The sequence below is a fragment of the Rhodnius prolixus genome, unplaced genomic scaffold (assembly GCF_049639745.1).
Source record: "Rhodnius prolixus isolate KJV_2025 unplaced genomic scaffold, Rpr scaffold_11, whole genome shotgun sequence".
Lineage (NCBI taxonomy): Eukaryota > Metazoa > Arthropoda > Insecta > Hemiptera > Reduviidae > Rhodnius > Rhodnius prolixus.
In genome coordinates, this window is record NW_027411625.1 from 12,319,696 (window position 1) to 12,338,216 (window position 18,521).

At 31.0% G+C, this 18,521-nt stretch overlaps 1 protein-coding gene across 7 annotated transcripts in view; it reads left to right on the forward strand.

The window, feature by feature from the left end:
* stj (voltage-dependent calcium channel subunit straightjacket) overlaps positions 1-18,521 on the forward strand; it is a 54,482-nt gene that overhangs the window by 30,169 nt on the left and 5,792 nt on the right. For 3 of the 7 annotated variants that reach the window (XM_074138390.1, XM_074138394.1, XM_074138396.1), the window contains 6 exons: positions 1,858-1,902; positions 6,399-6,492; positions 7,561-7,593; positions 16,842-16,955; positions 17,198-17,310; positions 17,397-17,536. In XM_074138390.1, the coding sequence (XP_073994491.1) occupies positions 1,858-1,902; positions 6,399-6,492; positions 7,561-7,593; positions 16,842-16,955; positions 17,198-17,310; positions 17,397-17,536 (539 nt within the window). The remainder of the gene's footprint in view (positions 1-1,857; positions 1,903-6,398; positions 6,493-7,560; positions 7,594-16,841; positions 16,956-17,197; positions 17,311-17,396; positions 17,537-18,521) is intronic. The other 4 variants (XM_074138391.1, XM_074138397.1, XM_074138393.1 and 1 more) reach the window with 3 other exon arrangements.

Sequence of the window (18,521 nt, forward strand, 5' to 3'; positions counted from 1 at the left end):
GAAACTGTCCGATCTTTGTTCAATGACGTAGATTCCTTAATCTCCTCGGTTAAAAAAGTGTTCTTAAAAGCACCAAGTCGCATTAAAAGGCTAAAAGATCTCTATCCAGACTTGTGCCTTCCACCAGAACCAACATTGACAAGATGGGGTACTTGGCTGGAAGCAGCTCAGTATTACTATGAAAACTACAATAAAATCAAGAATGTCCTTTCATATCTCGAAGACGAAGCAGTAGCGATAAATACAGCCAAGTCTTTATTCGAGAAACCTAATTTAAGGAATGACCTTGCATTCATTTCTGACAATTGCGTATTTCTTGCACAAGCCATTACCCAACTTGAGTCCCAAAATGTTCGACTGACAGAAAACGTGTCCAACGTTAAAAAAGTCATCGAAAAGGTGGAAGGAATACCTGGGAGTAAGGGAGATCTGATCAGATCAAAACTGGTAGAAGTACTGAGCAAGAACAAAGGGTGGGAGACCATCTGCCAGATTTCTGATATTATCAGTGGAACAGAAGTCACCTCAGAACATCGTGTACCCTTTACAACCAACGAGATAACTTCTTTCAGCAAGGCACCTATAACATCTGTAGATGTTGAACGATCTTTTAGTCGTTACAAGTCCATCTTACGCCCAGATCGTCGTCACTTTACGTTCCAACATTTGAAATTTCATGTGGTTGCAAACAATTTCGAAGAGTGAAGTTTTCAAAATTGAAAATTTAACACATCTTCTTATAAATAGTAAAAATGTTCTTTGTTGTATAAATCATTATAACTTGTAAAAACAAATTATTTTGTTCCTAATAAATTATTATAAATGGTAAAAATGTTCTTTTCTTGTATAAATAATTGTAACTTGCCAAAAAAAAAAAAAATTCCATTTTCATAAAAAAAAAAGTCCATTTTACTTAAATATTCCGGAAAATATTTTAAGAAAATCACATATTTTCCACATAATTGACGAAAATAAATGCATATTTTAATTAAATATTTGGCATTTTTAAATCATAAAAATCCGTTCCTTAATTATTATTATTTTTAAACGCCTATAGCAAAAATAAAAACACTACTTAATCAGAGAATAACAGAATAATAACATTATTTGAACCACCAACTTGTTCTGACGTGTTCGTGCTTGATCTGACGGTGCGGTTGGTGACAAAGCAAACTCTCACAATACTTTCTTTGATTTTTTGATAAAGTCACCTGGTTGTTAACTTTCAGCCACCTTCAAAATCTTGTTTTGAACAAAAATAAAATTGTTTCTTATGTTTTTTTATTGTTTTATAGGAACTAATTTAAAGCGAAAAAATGGTTTTAATACAGTTGAAATAATTTTCATCTTAATTAATAATTTGTAAATTACCTCATTTTTTAAAAAGGGAGAGGTTTTGAAGGAGGATGATTTTTAATGTCTTTAGAGACTCTAGAATTTTGAATAAATAGGAGTAGTTTGTATTAAAGAGAAAAATAATTTTTAAATAATGATTGCTGATGGACCTAGAGAAATTTGAAACGTCTCAGATTGGAGAGCAAAATAAGTTATAATAAATTATGGGACAAAACAAATTACGGAAACTAACTTTAGGTTTTTAAATGGCCGTGTGAAAAATAATTAGTTTTAATTTCGTCCAAAATTAATTAAAACACAAATAGGTGAATAAGACCTACCTTGCATTCAGGAGATACGCCACTGATTTATTACAATTCTTATCCAGCTGCTGTTTGACAAATGACACTATCAACAATTCTCCAGTGCCATACGTCGGATCATGTGAAACTATGTGTGTATATATGCGCGCGTTTGTTTGTAAACAGAACTTAAGTGATCTATATTTGTTCATTGTTTCAGGCAGTTCCAATAAGACTGACTCCAAGGAGAAGTTGTCATATTTCTGTAAGTTCCAAATGCAGTGTTAAGTGTACATTTCTCAATTAACTAAACATATTTCCTGAAATTTCTCTTATTGCTTTTGAAGTGGTTCATGGCACAAGTGCAAGAGTTAAACTTTAAAGGTACTGGACTGTCCAGTACGCGGGGCTATTTTAACCTCTTAATGGACAACTTAGAGAATAAGCTATAAACTTTTTTCCCCTGACCTCTATCCTATGATACGAGCATGTCTAATAAGCTTGGTTCAGGGAATCGCCTCTCGTTAGATTCAGATTTTGGGACCCGCTCTAAGATCCTTACAAGCCCAAAAAAATTACAGCTGAATTAGGGAGAGTCCTACTTAAGTCGCCACCAATAGCAGAATCTGACAAGAAGCGCACTAACTTATCCTATTAGTGGCGTGTTCTGAATTTTGACCCAAGGCATGCTATCGATATTTTATACATTTTTTGCTTACGAAGCTTTTTCTTGTACTCTTTAAAAAAATATCTAATACATAAGGTTGACCCATGCATTAATGCTTCCTTCTCTTTGGTACTTAAAAAACTAAGTAATACGGACGTGCAAAGATAGTACTAAACAAAATGAAAATTCTGTTCCAAATACAGCATCTTAGTTTTAGTTTATTGATTTCAATTGAACATCCTAGTAAAACAATGTGTTACTTCTTTCAAATTCTGGAAATCAAAACTGGACCATTATGCGATCATCCAAGAATTGGAAACGTTTTCTCAAATAATTGTTCAATTATGTCGTTTGATTCATATTTTGCAATAAAGGCATAGCAATGCAAAATAAAGCAGCAATTTGGCAGTTACAGTTCCAAGGCATCGCAAGATAATTTTGGAAATCTTATAGAAAAATTTAATCATAATTTTCAAAGTCAGGACATTGACATAGCTTTAGAATCTAAATAAAAACTGCATTACCGCAATATTTTACCTGTGCTTCATTTAAACGGCCTTTAGTTAATTTTAAACCGCATATAAATAAAATATCGGTGATTGCCCAGATTCGTGTAGCGTCTAATAAATGTCCAGTATTTTACGTATACATAAATGGTATCAAATATAGTTTTAACCCGGATAAAAATAGCTTGATTAATAAATCAGATGGTGATAATCTTGAACATTTTTATGTGAACTTTCTCCCACTAGCATCTTTACGTGGTAAGTGGTTGTCTTAATATTTCACTCATTATGACAGATTTGAAAATTGTTTAGATATAAGCTCCAGAGAAAAAATAAATATTTTTCTTTACACTATTCAAGCACTTCACCAGTTAAGGCTACAATCGCAAGAGAAAACGTGTGCTCTTTGTATATATATTCTTGAAAATTAGAATTTAATTAAATGTTTTTTTTTTCTTCTTTCTTCTTCGTAATTTTAATTTTTGTGGTACTGTAAATTTCTAGTTTATTTTATTAGAATAAGTTTTATCCATGTAGTCGTTCTTTTTTTTTTTTTAATTACATGTATGCATTTATTGTTTTTACATATATTATTATTCTATATTTTAGTTATTTTCGTGTAATTCAGGATGCAATGTTCTAATTTGGTTTTTATTGATTTTTGTATATCGTTGTACACGTTTAAGACAGTTTCCTTGCTAAAAGATGTATTTTTCTTTAGGCAAATGCATAAATATATTTGGTTAGCTATATTCTACTATTACGTCAAAAATTATTAAAATAATAATAAAATATATAGGATGTAAGGCCCATTTGGTTTGCTTTGCCTTCGTAGAGAATTTGCCACTTTCCTCCAGAAAACCGCACGCGCTGGCTTGAAATGTTTTCTAACCAAGTATTACTTGGTACAAAAAGTGGCTTTGTTTCAGATTATCGATCCTAGAAAACAATGGTAACAAAATCTATATGAATACATTGACCATTACACAGTAACTGACTAATTCTTAAAATATTGCTGTGACGATTTCGGTAAACTGACATCTATTTGCTGCCCTCTACAGTTATAATCTCTAGTGACGTTCAGTCAAGTACAATTTAACCGTTGCTTTACGATATATTACTTGAAAAATTTCCTATATTCGGTGTACAATTTGTTTTCCTAAAAGAACTTGATTAATAGCTTCATTTTTGACGAAATCGAATGCATGCCTTCTGAAAATTAAAACTGTCCGGTTGTTGATCATCAAAAACTGCACGAAAAAGCGTAACGTTGAAAAACACCCAACTTTGACAATTTTTTTCTCTTTTTCTATAAAAGATAAAATTCCCAAATTTTCTTCAAAATAAAGGGCAAATCCTCCTTTATAACTGTATTTTTTTTGCAACAACCTAGATCTGATAGATTTTGAGAAAAAAGTTGCCGAAAATGTGCAAAAACGGCATTTTCAAAAATTGTTCTTGTTCTTGTTGTTGTTGTTGTTGTTGTTGTTACCTTTTTTGTAAACAACGTAGCGCCTAAACGCGTGAACCGATTTTCATGAATGAGGTATCATTCGAGTCGGAATGTTATGTAGATGTGCCTTTTGGGGGTCTCGACGCTGTACATGGAAAGGGAGAGGAGTTAGCCCCCTTTATGTAAGGCCCCCTCCAAAATTATTATCATTAATTACTCTGTAAATCTTAGCCCGATTTTGATAAAATTTGGTAGGATGACAGGGTTAGGGCTCCCCTACGTAACATTAAAGCGACGATCTGCTCTTACACTTGTTAAGGGGAAGTATAGCAATCGTTTCAAATTATCGAAATGTGAACCGATTTTCATGAATTAAGTGTCATTCGAATCGAAATTTTGTACAGATTTGCACTTTAAAAGTCTCGACGCTGTGCCTCATATGGAGGGGAGTTTGCCCCACCCAAGTAAGGCCGTTTCTAAAACTATTATTACCAATATTTCTATAACGCTTAGTCCGATTTTGATAAAATTCAGCTCGAATAAGTGGATAAAGCTCCTCTACGTGGCTGTGAAGTGCTATCATGCTCTTGCACCTACTAAGAGGAAGTACTGCAATCGTTTAAATTATCAATGAGTGAACCGATTTAAATCAATCGGTTTAATGTCGTTCGATTAAAAAATCTTTGCCTCTTTGCCTAGAAGTACTGCAATCGCAGTTTATTTTTCTTACTTCTCTTAAAAGGAAGTACTGAAAACGCAGTTTAATTTTGCTATTTACGTACAAATACCTTCTTATGTTATGCTGGCCACTTCATTTATAATATTTTTTTCTTATAATTATGATAAATCACATATACGTACATGCATGTTAAAGTAGAAAAAGACAAAGTTAGAGTCGGCTACTGTCTTGAATTCGTCTTACCGAAATATTCGTGAGCACAAATAACACACAGTTATAACAAGTAGATTATTCAACAATTATTAATTTCTGAATTGTAATTTAATTTAGTCCCCCTAATTTTACTTATAGTAAAATACTGGAATAATTAGCTGTCCTAAAAATATGCATATCTTATTTATTTTATATTACATATATAGTACAACATTGTGGGATGAATACCTAGATTGAGAATGTAATTGAAGAAAACTATATTATTTGTGATAAAACCAGATAATTATTACCTATTATTATAAACGATTGACTACTACATAAAATAACAATTACTTTAATCGAAGAATGAACTTAAACCGACGCTTTTTATTTAAAAATAAAAATAAATAAAATAAAATCATAGATGTATGTTGGTGTAAGCATTTTTTAAAAAAAGTTTTGAATTTTTTAGCCTCATAATTTTTTTTTATTTTTTATAACGTTTTTCTTTTTAACCTGTAATTAACAGTTTGATTATTATAAATAACTAGATATTACAGTCAATCTACAGTGCTACTTGAACATATATTTTGTAGACGAAAATGGCCAGCATATGTGTCTGTGACATCTAATAAATTCTAAAAAATATTAATGAATATTAATGCAGTAAAATTACGTAAATATTAATGAATTAATGAAGTTGGGTACTTGCTGATTTGTGTACCTTTTGGCGTTTAATCAACCCTTATACTTAACATTTTAAACTGTAAGTTTTTGTTAAGGAGATCTATAAAAAGAAGTTACTGAGGAAATTTGAAATCTTCAGATTTCTTAAGTAGCTGTTTCAAGTTGAAAATAGGTCGAACATTGAATAGGTGGGTCTAATCCTGCTTGTTAAGTTGATTCAGCTTATTGCTATCTAGCCTTATAAAGAATGACTTCAAAACAACATGTTTGACAGCACATTTATTTGCTTATAGTTGGGAATTTCTTCCTATCTTTATTTCATGCTGACTTCTAACTACCAATTTGGTGACGCGGACGGAGGAGCTAATTTACCTTTTTTTAAAATTTCTTTATTATACTATTAGATAAAATTCAAGGCCAACACCTTGGGTCGAACGCATTATCACAATACATCTTAGCTTAGCGGGCCCACCTCTAACCGCTCGGCTAACATCTATGTCCTTTTTGTAATCCATTAATATAAATATTATAAAAAATTAATGTTCTGTTGGCCGCTAACTTGTATACTCCAATTAAGGCGACCGCACTTTGCTGCTTTCGCTTGTCTACGATGCCAAAGCTACTGAATGGTTTTCTGAAAATCTAACCTCAACTTCAGCGGAAGAAAAAGGGTAAGGTTAATTTTAGAATTTTACTAATCACATACATTTTCGTAAATATGTCACTCAAAAAACCCACACACTAATGCACTTTTTTAAAGGTCAGTTAAACACCAAATAACCACAAATTTCTTCTGACCTAAAATATAATTGCAGTTACCTCGCACTTATGCCTCTAAGCAGGCGTGAAATTTAGCTAGATATTTTAAGCAATTTAAACAATACCTAATAATTACAGCTGAAATGGAAGGCTCTCAAGAATTTAAGATCCAGAGGGGCCCTTACATTTTAACTAATGAAAATCGTGAAAGGATGTTCTGCTAATGATTTTACTTAAGCAAACAGAATTTCAAACGAAACAGAACGTAACGTAAATTAAAGTGTATCGTAATCCCACCCTTTTAATTCTTCTTTTCTGCGTACTTCACTCACTCAGTCAAACCTGGGATTCAAAGTTGAAATTCTGAGTGTCTTTCATTCAGCGGTTAATTGGTTCTAATTTTTGTTCACAAAACGCAGCCCAGTGAAAGCTTTCTCAAGGTCTGTGGGTGCATAAGTCGAGGTAAACATTTTTTTTTACGTTACCTTATCTAAGGCAATCTACTCTACCTAGACCTCAACATTTCAAAGGGAAAAAAATCCACGTGCCATAAAATAAAGTTCTAAACGAAGTCTCTTGAACTCTTATTTTCAACTTCGGAGAAATTCTTGGTTTTTTAGCGCGGACAAATCGTGTCATTGGCACACAAAGTACATAGTAGTTGGATAGAGTATTCAATGGTATTCACGTAACTAAGCGAATTTTGGTGCCCTGAGTCCGAAAAAATATTTTTTATGGTAGGTAGTCTGATTTTAAGTTTTTTGTTATTGCACTCAGAGATTACTCGTACTTGTTGGAAATATTGAGGTCTTGGCTGCAGTTTGAGTTTCTGTTGGACTCTTTTTTTTCGCCTATTCACATTTCTGGAGATTCCATTTGGAACATGTTGCCCTAAATCTTGGATTTTTTTTCACATTGTTGCACAATTTGTTGAAAATACACTTCAATTAACTAAATTTATTTGAATGTTCATTATGAAGCCCCATAGCGAAGTTGATCGCATTGCTGTCGAGGTAAAGTAATTCATTTAGATATAATCTCAATTACTATAATTTGTTATCGTTTGTGCTTACTTTGACTAAAATGGATTTTGAGCCTGAACTTTAACAAAACTATAAACCCAGAAATACCCACGGGGTGCCATGTTTAAAGATATCATTTGAAATGTAATATCAAGGGCCAAGATTAGGTGTGTGGAAGCGCCCTGGACTTTCAGGCCGTAGTGAAGCCAATTCTGTGCCACAGAATTTTCAAATTAATTCAGTACACACTCTTGGACTGACCAACATCCTGGGCAGATAATACAGTCAAAATGTTCTTTTTGAATTTTTATTTTGATGAATGATATTTAATAACCCTTATTTATTTATTTTGATCTATTAGTCTGATTAAAATGATATTTTATAATATTGAACTTTTTAGTATTTAACATGTCATCCTCAGTGTTACAATTTGTTTTATGGTTTTAATTTTCGTTATTTTGATTTTAATTTTAATGATCATCTAATTTAATTATTACATTCGTATGCGTGTACGCCAAACCAACGGTTATTCTCTTCTCTTCTCGAGTAGCAGCGCAGAATATGTTGAAACAATTCTGCCCGAACAAGTCGTTTTATAAAACTTTAAATTCAACAAGACTGTGCAATGAACTCTTGAAGAAGGTCGTCGCTTTTAAATAAAAAAAAAAAAAGGTAGCTTAACTTTACCCACACTAGCACGTCTAATCATTCAGTACAAAGGCAAATTACCTTTACTTTCTGCCAAGTTCTTTTAGACCAGTCTCACTTCCTGGCCAAATGTACTTCAGCAAGCTCATTGATTTGTGAAGTCTTGCACGGAACTAAATGTAGAGTGAACTATTATACATTTAAAAGTTAACATTGCTATACTTTACTGGAGGATCTAATGGTATTCTTGAGAAAGCTCTGATGGCAACTGCAGAATACATCTCATTTTTACTTTTTATTATTTAATACTTGCCTCAAAGAGGAAGTATTGCATTCGTACATATTTTGATTTTTCACCAGAAATATATCCGGTTGGACGTCCCCAAAATACAAAAGAAAAGTTTTAACAATTTTATCTGAATATGAGTGCGTGTGTCAGCGTAACTCAAAAACGAAAACTCACAAAATTTTTAAATTTAATACTTGGATTAGGCGGCACCATCGTAACCAACTATAGTTGAAGAACAAAATTACCCAATTGAAAGTGCTATTTTTCTTAATAGGGTCCAGTTTTCCCCTCCCCCGAAAATAGCCATAACGGTTTAAACTTGCTATATTGTGAAAATGAAAAAATCACATTATTTTTGATAAGTTTGTATATGATCTCATGGTTATTTTAAAAAATTAAGAAAATCAGAAATATAAAACTATTTTGTAATCTAAAGATGATATGTTAAATAAATATTACGCTATGCAGATTTATTGCGACATACTTTCTTTAAAATATTATATTTTAAACTTATGAAGAATTAGTTTAAAATTAAACTTAAAAACAAAATTAAATTACTTAATTGGTTAAATACCCTCTAAAAGATGCAATGCTTTTAAAGATAAGTTGAGCTTTTTTAAGATAACATGATTTTAATTTCCCAGGGGTCAGCAACCTTTTTTCCTAAGGAAAATTTTTAAATTTGTATTTAACAAAATGTTTATGCAGCAACTTGCTTGAAGTATGTTAAGGAAATTAATGTTTTAAGAAACGTGAATAAAAAAATAATAAAAAATAAATAAGTTAAGCTTTAGTTAGAGAAGCATCAAAACGGACATAGTTAAATTGTTACTTGAATTTACCATTTTGAAAATTACCTTTACTTATGTTCATTTTTCGTTGAAGTTATACAACATTTTTTCTCCCTTTCCTCTCTAATAACTGATTGCTACTACTTCATGTTCACTATTTTCTGAATTACTTTCTTTTTCATCCATATTATATATTATCCCTGTACTAGAAGTTTTTATTTAATATTTTCTTTAGCACATACAATTTGGCTCCACCCTTTAAGGGCCATCCACGCGCTAAATTCTGCCTTTGCAAAGTTATAATGGCGTGTTTTTCTCAAGGCGATCCTCAATTATTATACTTATTTAAGTTTTGTTCTAATTCTGATAGTGAAGCGTCAAATGATTAGTGAAAACCTTTAAAAAAATATTGGTGAAGTTTAGAGTAATTTTTTCTTCTATTTGAATTTAAAATATTTTTGCGACACATGCAGGGCCGGATTTTCCTATTGGCTAACTAGGCTTCAGCCTAGGGCCTCAAGATCAGGAAGCGCCTAAATTGTTAGGAACATTAAAATTACACTATTTTAAAAACATAAAATATTATATATTAACGTTTAACATATTAATATATATCGCAGTAGTGATTTTTTTTATTATTTCTCATGTAAATTACAAGCCTAAAAATGAGAGGTGAAAGGGTCTTAAAAGTGGAATAGCCTAGGGCCTCTTTTCATCTAAATCAAGCCCTGGTCTTACACACCCTCTTTTGGCAAATGTAACCTTAATCTAATTTCCCTGGAAAATGGTTCTAGATAAAAGTTACAGATCTCGTATGCGAGGGGAGCTTAAAGGAATCGTAGGAGCTGCAATCGAGAAAAAAAAACCTGATTTTTAACTTCAAATATCAAAAAACTACACGATGGATTTCGTTTATATTTCACCTGTATATGGAGACAACTTTCGTCTATCTTTGTATAAACTTACCTAAAAATCTGTCGAGTAGTTAACGAGATATTTAGAGTTGAATTTTGGTTTCGTTTGAAACAGTGAAATCATTAACTTCAAATATCTCAAAAACTGCTCCATGGATTTTGTTCATATTTCACTTGTATATGGAGACAACGTTTGTCTATAATTGTATAAAATTTCGTAAAAATCTTTCGAGTAGTTGACGAGATATTTAGAGTTAACTTTTCGTTTCGTTTGAAACTGTGAAATATTTACCTTCAAATATCTCGTAAACTACACGATAGATATAGTTCATATATTATTTCATAAATATTCATAAATATTTCACTTGTATATGGAGACATCTATTGTCTGTAATTGTATATAATTTCGCAAGAATCTGTCGAGAAGTAAATGAGATATTAAGAGTTAAATTTTCGTTTCCTTTGAGACAGTGAATTATTTAACTTCAAATATCTCAAAAACTGATCGATGAATTTTATTTATATTTTATCTGTATATGGAGACATCTTTTGTCTATAGTTTTATAAAATTTCCTAAAAATCTCTCGAGTAATTAACGAGATATTTAGTGTAGAATTTTGGTTTCGTTTGAAACAGTGAAATCTTTAACTTCAAATATCTCAAAAACTACTTGATGGATTCCGTTTATATTTCACCTGTATATGGAGACAACTTTCGTCTATCTTTGTATAAAATTTTGTAAAAATCTGTCGAGTAGTTAACGAGATATTTAGAGTGGTTTTTTAGTTTCGCTTGAAACTGCGAAATCATTAACTTCAAATATTTCAAAAACTGCACGATGGAATTTGTTTATATTTTATCAGTATATGGAGACATTATTTGTCTATAACTGTATAAAATTTCCTAAAAATCTGTCGAGTAGTTAACGAGATATTTAGAGTTAAATTTTCGTTTCGTTTGAGTTAGTGAAAGATTTAACTTCAAATATCTTAAAAACGTCTCGATGGATTTTGTTTATAATAATAATAATAATAATAATAATAATAATAATAGGTTTATTGAAGAAAATACATTTTCAATTTACATAAATTATAAATAAAAATTTCAACCGGCTTACTCGTGGTCTCATGGACCGTCCGAGGAGTTGCCATAATTCAAATTAAATAAATGTATACATTAATTAAAAAACAAAACAAAACAAAAAAGAAGAAATAAACAAACAAAAAAATTCTTGCAAATAAAACTACATACAATTATAAACTATAATAAGAGCAATATTAAAAAAACTAAGATGACAAGATAATAATCAAGTGTAATTAAATTCTTGTATGAGCTCATATCTGTAATTCCACGCTGATTTACAGTAATTTATCAATGGGCGCCAATCTTTACCGTTAAGATACTCCAGAAATTCAACATAAGATAATTTTTCTGCACCAAAGTACCGTAGGCGAAACTCTCTTAGTATAGGGCAAATACAGACGAAATGGTACACATCTTCATTATCCCTTCTATTACACAAAGAACAGAGTTTTATAGTCACCCATACGGTATCTATTCAGGTACAACAATTCTCCCCTAGTTTTAATGATTCAACCTGCCGCCTGGCTGTCAATACTGCTATAAATATAATTGGTTTTCTCCAAATATTTATACAATGTATGATTTTGACTATTTACTGATTTTAACTTAAAAGAATTTACTATTTTGCTTTGCATTTTATCAGTTATATCATTTATATTAAATTCTTTTTTTACAAATGAATCAAAATCTATATCATACATTTTGCATAATTGTTGCCAGTCATTATACCAAAATACTTTCCTTTTAATTATTTCATTCACAAGTATACATGGGTATCTGGTTGGTGCAAGCTGAAAACATCTATGAACATATTTCAAATGTATTTTAATGGTGTACAAAAATATTTGTACCTGGAGTAATATTTGGCCAACTTGCATACCTGATTTTGTTTATATTTCACCTGTATATGGAGAAAGCTTTTGTCTATGTTTGTATATAATTTCGTAAGAATCAGTCGAGAAGTAAACGAGATATTAAATGTTAAATTTTCGTTTCGTTTGAGACAGTGAAATATTTAACTTAAAATATCTCAAAAACTGCATGATGGATTCTGTTTATATTTTATCAGTATATGGAGATATCATTTGTCTATAACTGTATAAAATTTCCTAAAAATCTGAGTAGTTAACGAGATATTTAGAGTTAAATTTTCGTTTCGTTTGAGTTAGTGAAAGATTTAACTTCAAATATCTTAAAAACGTCTCGATGGATTTTGTTTATATTTCACTGTATATGGAGAAAGCTTTTGTCTATGTTTGTATATAATTTCGTAGGAATCAGTCGAGAAGTAATCGAGATATTAAATGTTAAATTTTCGTTTCGTTTGAGACAGTGAAATATTTAACTTAAAATATCTCAAAAACTGTATGATGGATTCTGTTTATATTTTATCTGTATATGGAGACAACTATTGTCTATAATTGTATAAAATTTCCTAAAAATCTGTCGAGTAGTTAACGAGATTTTTAGAGTTAGATTTTCGTTTCGTTTGAAACTGTGAAATCTCTAACTTCAAATATCTCAAAAACTACTCGATGGATTTCGTTTATATTCCACCTGTATATGAAGACAACATTCGTCTATAGTTTTATAAAATTTCGTATAAATTGGTCAAGTAGAATACAAGATATTTTGAGTTAAACTTTGGTTCCGGTTTTAACAGTGAAATCTTTAACTTTAAATATCTGCAAAACTACTTGATAGAATTTGTTTATATTTTACCTGTATATGGAGACTACTTTTGTCTTTAATTATTTAAAGTTTCGTAAAAATCTGTTTTGTAGAATACAAGATACTCGTATTTAGAGTTAAATTTTGGTTTCGTTTAAAACAGTGAAATCTTTAACTTCAAATATCTGGAAAACTACTCTATAGATTTTGTTCATATTTCACTTGTATATGGAGACAACGTTTGTCTATAATTGTATAAAATTTCGTAAAAATCTTTCGAGTAGTTGACGAGATATTTAGAGTTAACTTTTCGTTTCGTTTGAGTTACTGAAAGATTTAACTTCAAATATCTTAAAAACGTTTCGATGGATTTTCTTTATATTTCACCTGTATATGGAGAAAGCTTTTGTCTATGTTTGTATATAATTTTGTAGGAATCAGTCGAGAAGTAAACGAGATATTAAGTGATAAATTTTCGTTTCGTTTGAAACAGTTAAATCGTTAACATCAAATATCTCAAAAACTACTTGATGGATTCTGTTTATATTTTATCCGTATATGGAGACCACTTTTTTCTATAATTGTATAAAATTTCCTAAAAATCTGTCGAGTAGTTAACGAGATATTTAGAGTTGAATTTTGGTTTCGTTTGAAACAGTGAAATCTTTAACTTCAAATATCTGGAAAACTACTCTATAGATTTTGTTCATATTTCACTTGTATATGAACACAAGTTTTGTCAATAATTGTAAAAAATTTCGTAAAAATCTGTGTAGTAGTTAACGAGATATTTAGAGTAGAATTTTGGTTTCGTTTGAAACAGTGAAATCGTTAACTTCAAATATCTCGTAAACTACACGATAGATATTGTTCATATTTCACTTGTATATGGAGACATCTATTGTCTGTAATTGTATATAATTTCGTAAGAATCTTTCGAGAAGTAAACGAGATATTAAGAATTAAATTTTCGTTTCCTTTGAGACAGTGAAATATTTAACTTCAAATATCTCAAAAACTGCATGATGGATTCTGTTTATATTTTATCTGTATATGGAGACAACTATTGTCTATAATTGTATAAAATTTCCCAAAAATCTGTGGAGCTTTTTAGAGTTAGATTTTCGTTTCGTTTGAAACTGTGAAATCTCTAACTTCAAATATCTCAAAAACTGCTCGATGGATTTTGTTTATATATTTTTTGTATATGGGGACAACTTTTGTCTATAATTGTATAAAAGTTCGTAAAAATCTGTTCAGTAGTTAACGAGATATTTAGAGTAGAATTTTGGTTTCGTTTGAAACAGTGAAATCGTTAACTTTAAATATCTCAAAAACTACTCGATGGATTTCGCTTATATTCCACCTGTATATGAAGGCAACATTCGTCTATAGTTTTATAAAATTTCGTATAAATTGGTCAAGTAGAATACAAGATATTTAGAGTTAAACTTTGGTTCCGTTTAAAACAGTGAAATCTTTAACTTTAAATATCTGCAAAACTACTCGATAGAATTTGTTTATATTTTACCTGTATATGGAGACTACTTTTGTCTTTAATTATTTAAAGTTTCGTAAAAATCTGTTTTGTAGAATACAAGATACTCGTATTTAGAGTTAAATTTTGGTTTCGTTTAAAACAGTGAAATATTTAACTTAAAATATCTGGAAAACTACTCGATAGATTTTGTTAATATTTCACTTGTATATGGAGACGTTTGTCTATAATTGTATAAAATTTCGTAAAAATCTGTCGAGTAGTTGACGAGATATTTAGAGTTAAATTTTCGTTTCGTTTGAGTTAGTGAAAGATTTAACTTCAAATATCTTAAAAACGTCTCGATGGATTTTGTTTATATTTTATGGATAAGCTGTGTATGGAGACAGCTATTGTCTATAATTGTGTAAAATCTCCCATAAATCTGTCGAGTAGTTGACGAGATATTTAGAGATAAATTTTGGTTTCGTTTAAAACTGTGAAATCTTTAACTTCAAATATCTGGAAAACTGCTCCATGGATTTCGTTTATATTTCACCTGAGTATGGAGACAACTTTTGTCTATAAATGTATTATTGAAATATCTCGTAAACTACTGGATAGATTTTGTTTATTTTTATCTTTATATGGAGACATCTTTTGTCTTTAATTGTATAAAATTTAGTAAAAATCTGTCGAGTAGTTAACGTGATACTAGAGTTAAATTTTCGTTTCGTTTGAGACAATGAAATGTTTAACTTCACATATCTCAAAAACTACGGGATGGAATTCGTTTATATTTTGCCTGTATATGGAGACAACGTTTGTCTATAATTGTATAAATGTTTGGTAAAAGTCTGTCGAGTAGGAGATGAGATATTTAGAGTTCATTTTTGGCTTCGTCGAATTTCGAACCTTCATATCTCTCTTTGTATTTGTCCAATTTTAATGATTTCTTTACCGAACGACAGAGAAATGTTTTCTCTATTAGCAACATAAATTGCATTTTTCTAGTATGATTAGGTACAGAGATATTGAAGGTTAAATTTTAGTGGTTTTCAAATGGGTTCAAATTTCAAACCTTCATGTTTCTCTTTTTATTAATCCGGTTTCAATGAATTCTTTACCGAATGATAGAGAAACGTTTTCCCTATATCCGACATAAATTGCATTTTTGTTGTATGAATTGTTTCTGGCAGGGCCGGATTTTCCTTTAGGCTAACTAGGCTTCAGCCTAGGGCCTCAAGATCAAGAGGGAATTCAATTGTTAACAAAATTAATATTACACTATTTTAAAAACATAACATATTTAATATTAACATTTAACATATTTATATATATCACAGTAGTGATTTTTTATTATTTCTCATGTAATTTACAAACTTAAAAATGGGAAGTGAAAGGGCCTTTTAGTGGAATATCCTTGGGCCTCTTTTCATCTAAATCCGGCTCTGGACACTTACTATTATTTAATAACTTAAAAAGTGCAGCAGGTTGCCGACCCCTGACGTAATTGCTCAATTTCCTTCAGCAAAATCCCCTCCACCAGTGCAGCTAAATTCTATGCGTTTTGTTTTTTTGTTTAACTGTAATATAAAGTAATTGGTAACATTTTTTTAACAAAATTATTTCCCGCTGCTAGAAGTAAGGTAAGTAAATATTTTGCAGAAAACGTCGTATCTAGTTGGTGGTTGTTAAAATCAGAATTCATGGAAAGTCTTTGTAACTAATTGATGATCAATTACTTTTTCAGTTCCAGAAATATTACCGCCATGCAACTTTTGACAATCTGTGTCTCGGGAATTTCAGCCAATAAATCTTCTTCTTATTATTTATCACCAGTCTCTTGTAGAAGTGCATGTAAAATGGATTGTTTAGAAGAAATAGGCATGTACGCATTGTAGTGGCACCTTTTGAGATATAAATTTCATGCGCCACTATCCTACATCTCTTTTTTACCTCCACACCGACGAATAGTCAGCTAACCAATGTCTTTAGACGCTGCCAGTTCTGTATCAAGTGCACCAGTATTTGTGTGCGTGGTATTATACACGCACAGTTTCCCTGAAAGCCTCAACAAACGTCACATGAAGGCACCTTTAATCTGTTTTACTTTCTAAAGCTAACAGCCATTTCGTTTACTAAAACTTTTATAAACAACTTCAGTCAGTTCCCTCATTTAAGATAGTTAGCCCTTGGATTTCAAAAGGAACGGTTTAGCATTATTAAATTATCTACACTATTCTATTTCCTTCGCTGACAACAAAGTTATTTATCCACAGATATTATTTACTAAGCAATTTTAGTGGCAAACAACCAATACGGATGAAATAATATATTTTTATTTATTTATTTCTGTATTTTAGGCATGATATGAAACAGCGATTTGGCCTAACTTTAGTTTTCATGGCTACTCGTAGCGGGCTGACAAGATGGCAAGATATCTCTATGGAAGCGGAAGAAGAAAATGGCGAATCTACGTGAGTAGACAGTCAATGTTCGCTTATATTATTTGAAAGTCTATGTAGAAGAGTAAGTTCTCCATAATTTATAGTTAGTAGATTTGCATAATGTAAATTGCTGAGACAGTTTAGAGAACCAGGTTTAAGTTACCGTTATTAATTCAGGATGTAGATTTGTGCAAGTTAAATGGCTTGGGACAAGTTTATTTAGAGTAAATGGTTTGAATTCTTTTTATATTACATAATTTAATATTTTGTAGACACTTCAGTGAAATGCACAACAGGGCTACAGATGAAATCTGGTATCGGCGAGCTGTAGAACAGTATCTGATTGAACCCGAGAGTTTTGTGTATTCAGTGCCGTTCGACGCTGGTATGCCCACATATATACCACACTTATGTAGTGTACTTATCACTAATTTAATTCCCTATTTCAAGTTGATAGCCGTACTCTTTTAGGTGACAAGAATGATACCTTGGTTACTGCCACACACGCCATTTTCCATACAGAGGGTTCGAGACAAGCTCCCGCAGCGGTAGTTGGATTCCAATTCCATCATACAGCCTTACATTCTCGCTTCATGAACATAACTTCACAGGTGAGCATGCTAAACTTCGATATCTTTTATGAATGTGATGTTGGATGCTCACTGTGATCTGACTGTTGTAAGCAATCTTTCATTCGTCGTTCTCACATTTTCTGGCTTTCCAGACCTCTATTACTGCACTCTTTGAATTAAAAAGAACGATGTTGGCTGAATGACTTACAAGTAGATGCCAATTAAAAAAAAATTGGTTTGAAATCACATGACTTTCTGTAACTACGATTTCCAAGATCCTAACTTACAAATTTTCTGCACATTCCGAACATTTAAGTTATATTTAATTATTACATTGTACTGAAATGTAACCTTAACAGGAAGACGAAAAATTAATAAATGTGTTTGTAAATAAAAAGTATAAAGATTATACTAGGAGCCATTTCCAAGAAAACCTCAAAAAAGAGAACAAGAACATTGGATAAAGACGTACTGTCGGTTGAAACTCGAAATTTTAGCAATACATTTTACCCTCGTTAACAGCACAGAAAGATAGAACCGTACTTAAAGCGCAAATAGTACTTCTACCTAAGAAATCTGCCCATCTCCTCTCTTAGAGGTGCCTTTAATCGAATATTTCGGGAACAATTTTTCAAATAAAAGTTACACATTTGTATGATTCTAAACCTTAATACGAAGTTTCAATAAAATTATTGCAGCTGTGTTAGAAAATCTCAAAACATTGAAAAACTATTCAGTTAATTTGCAACTTCGGTAGTAAGATTTTCTTTACATTTGGAAATTTAAACTCACATTTGACTCTTATTACAATTGTGCAGGTGGTAAAACAGTGAAATTAACAGTAAGACACGTTTCAGACGTCAAAAGTGTCACTTATTTGAACTAGCTCCTTCCTAGAAAGACCCTTAATCGAATTTTCCATGAAATATGATTAAAATAAAAGTTAAAAATCTAGAAATATGCAATTGTAGACCAAGTGTAAATCGCAATAGCCGTGTTAGAGTAAATCTTAAAAAACAAGAAA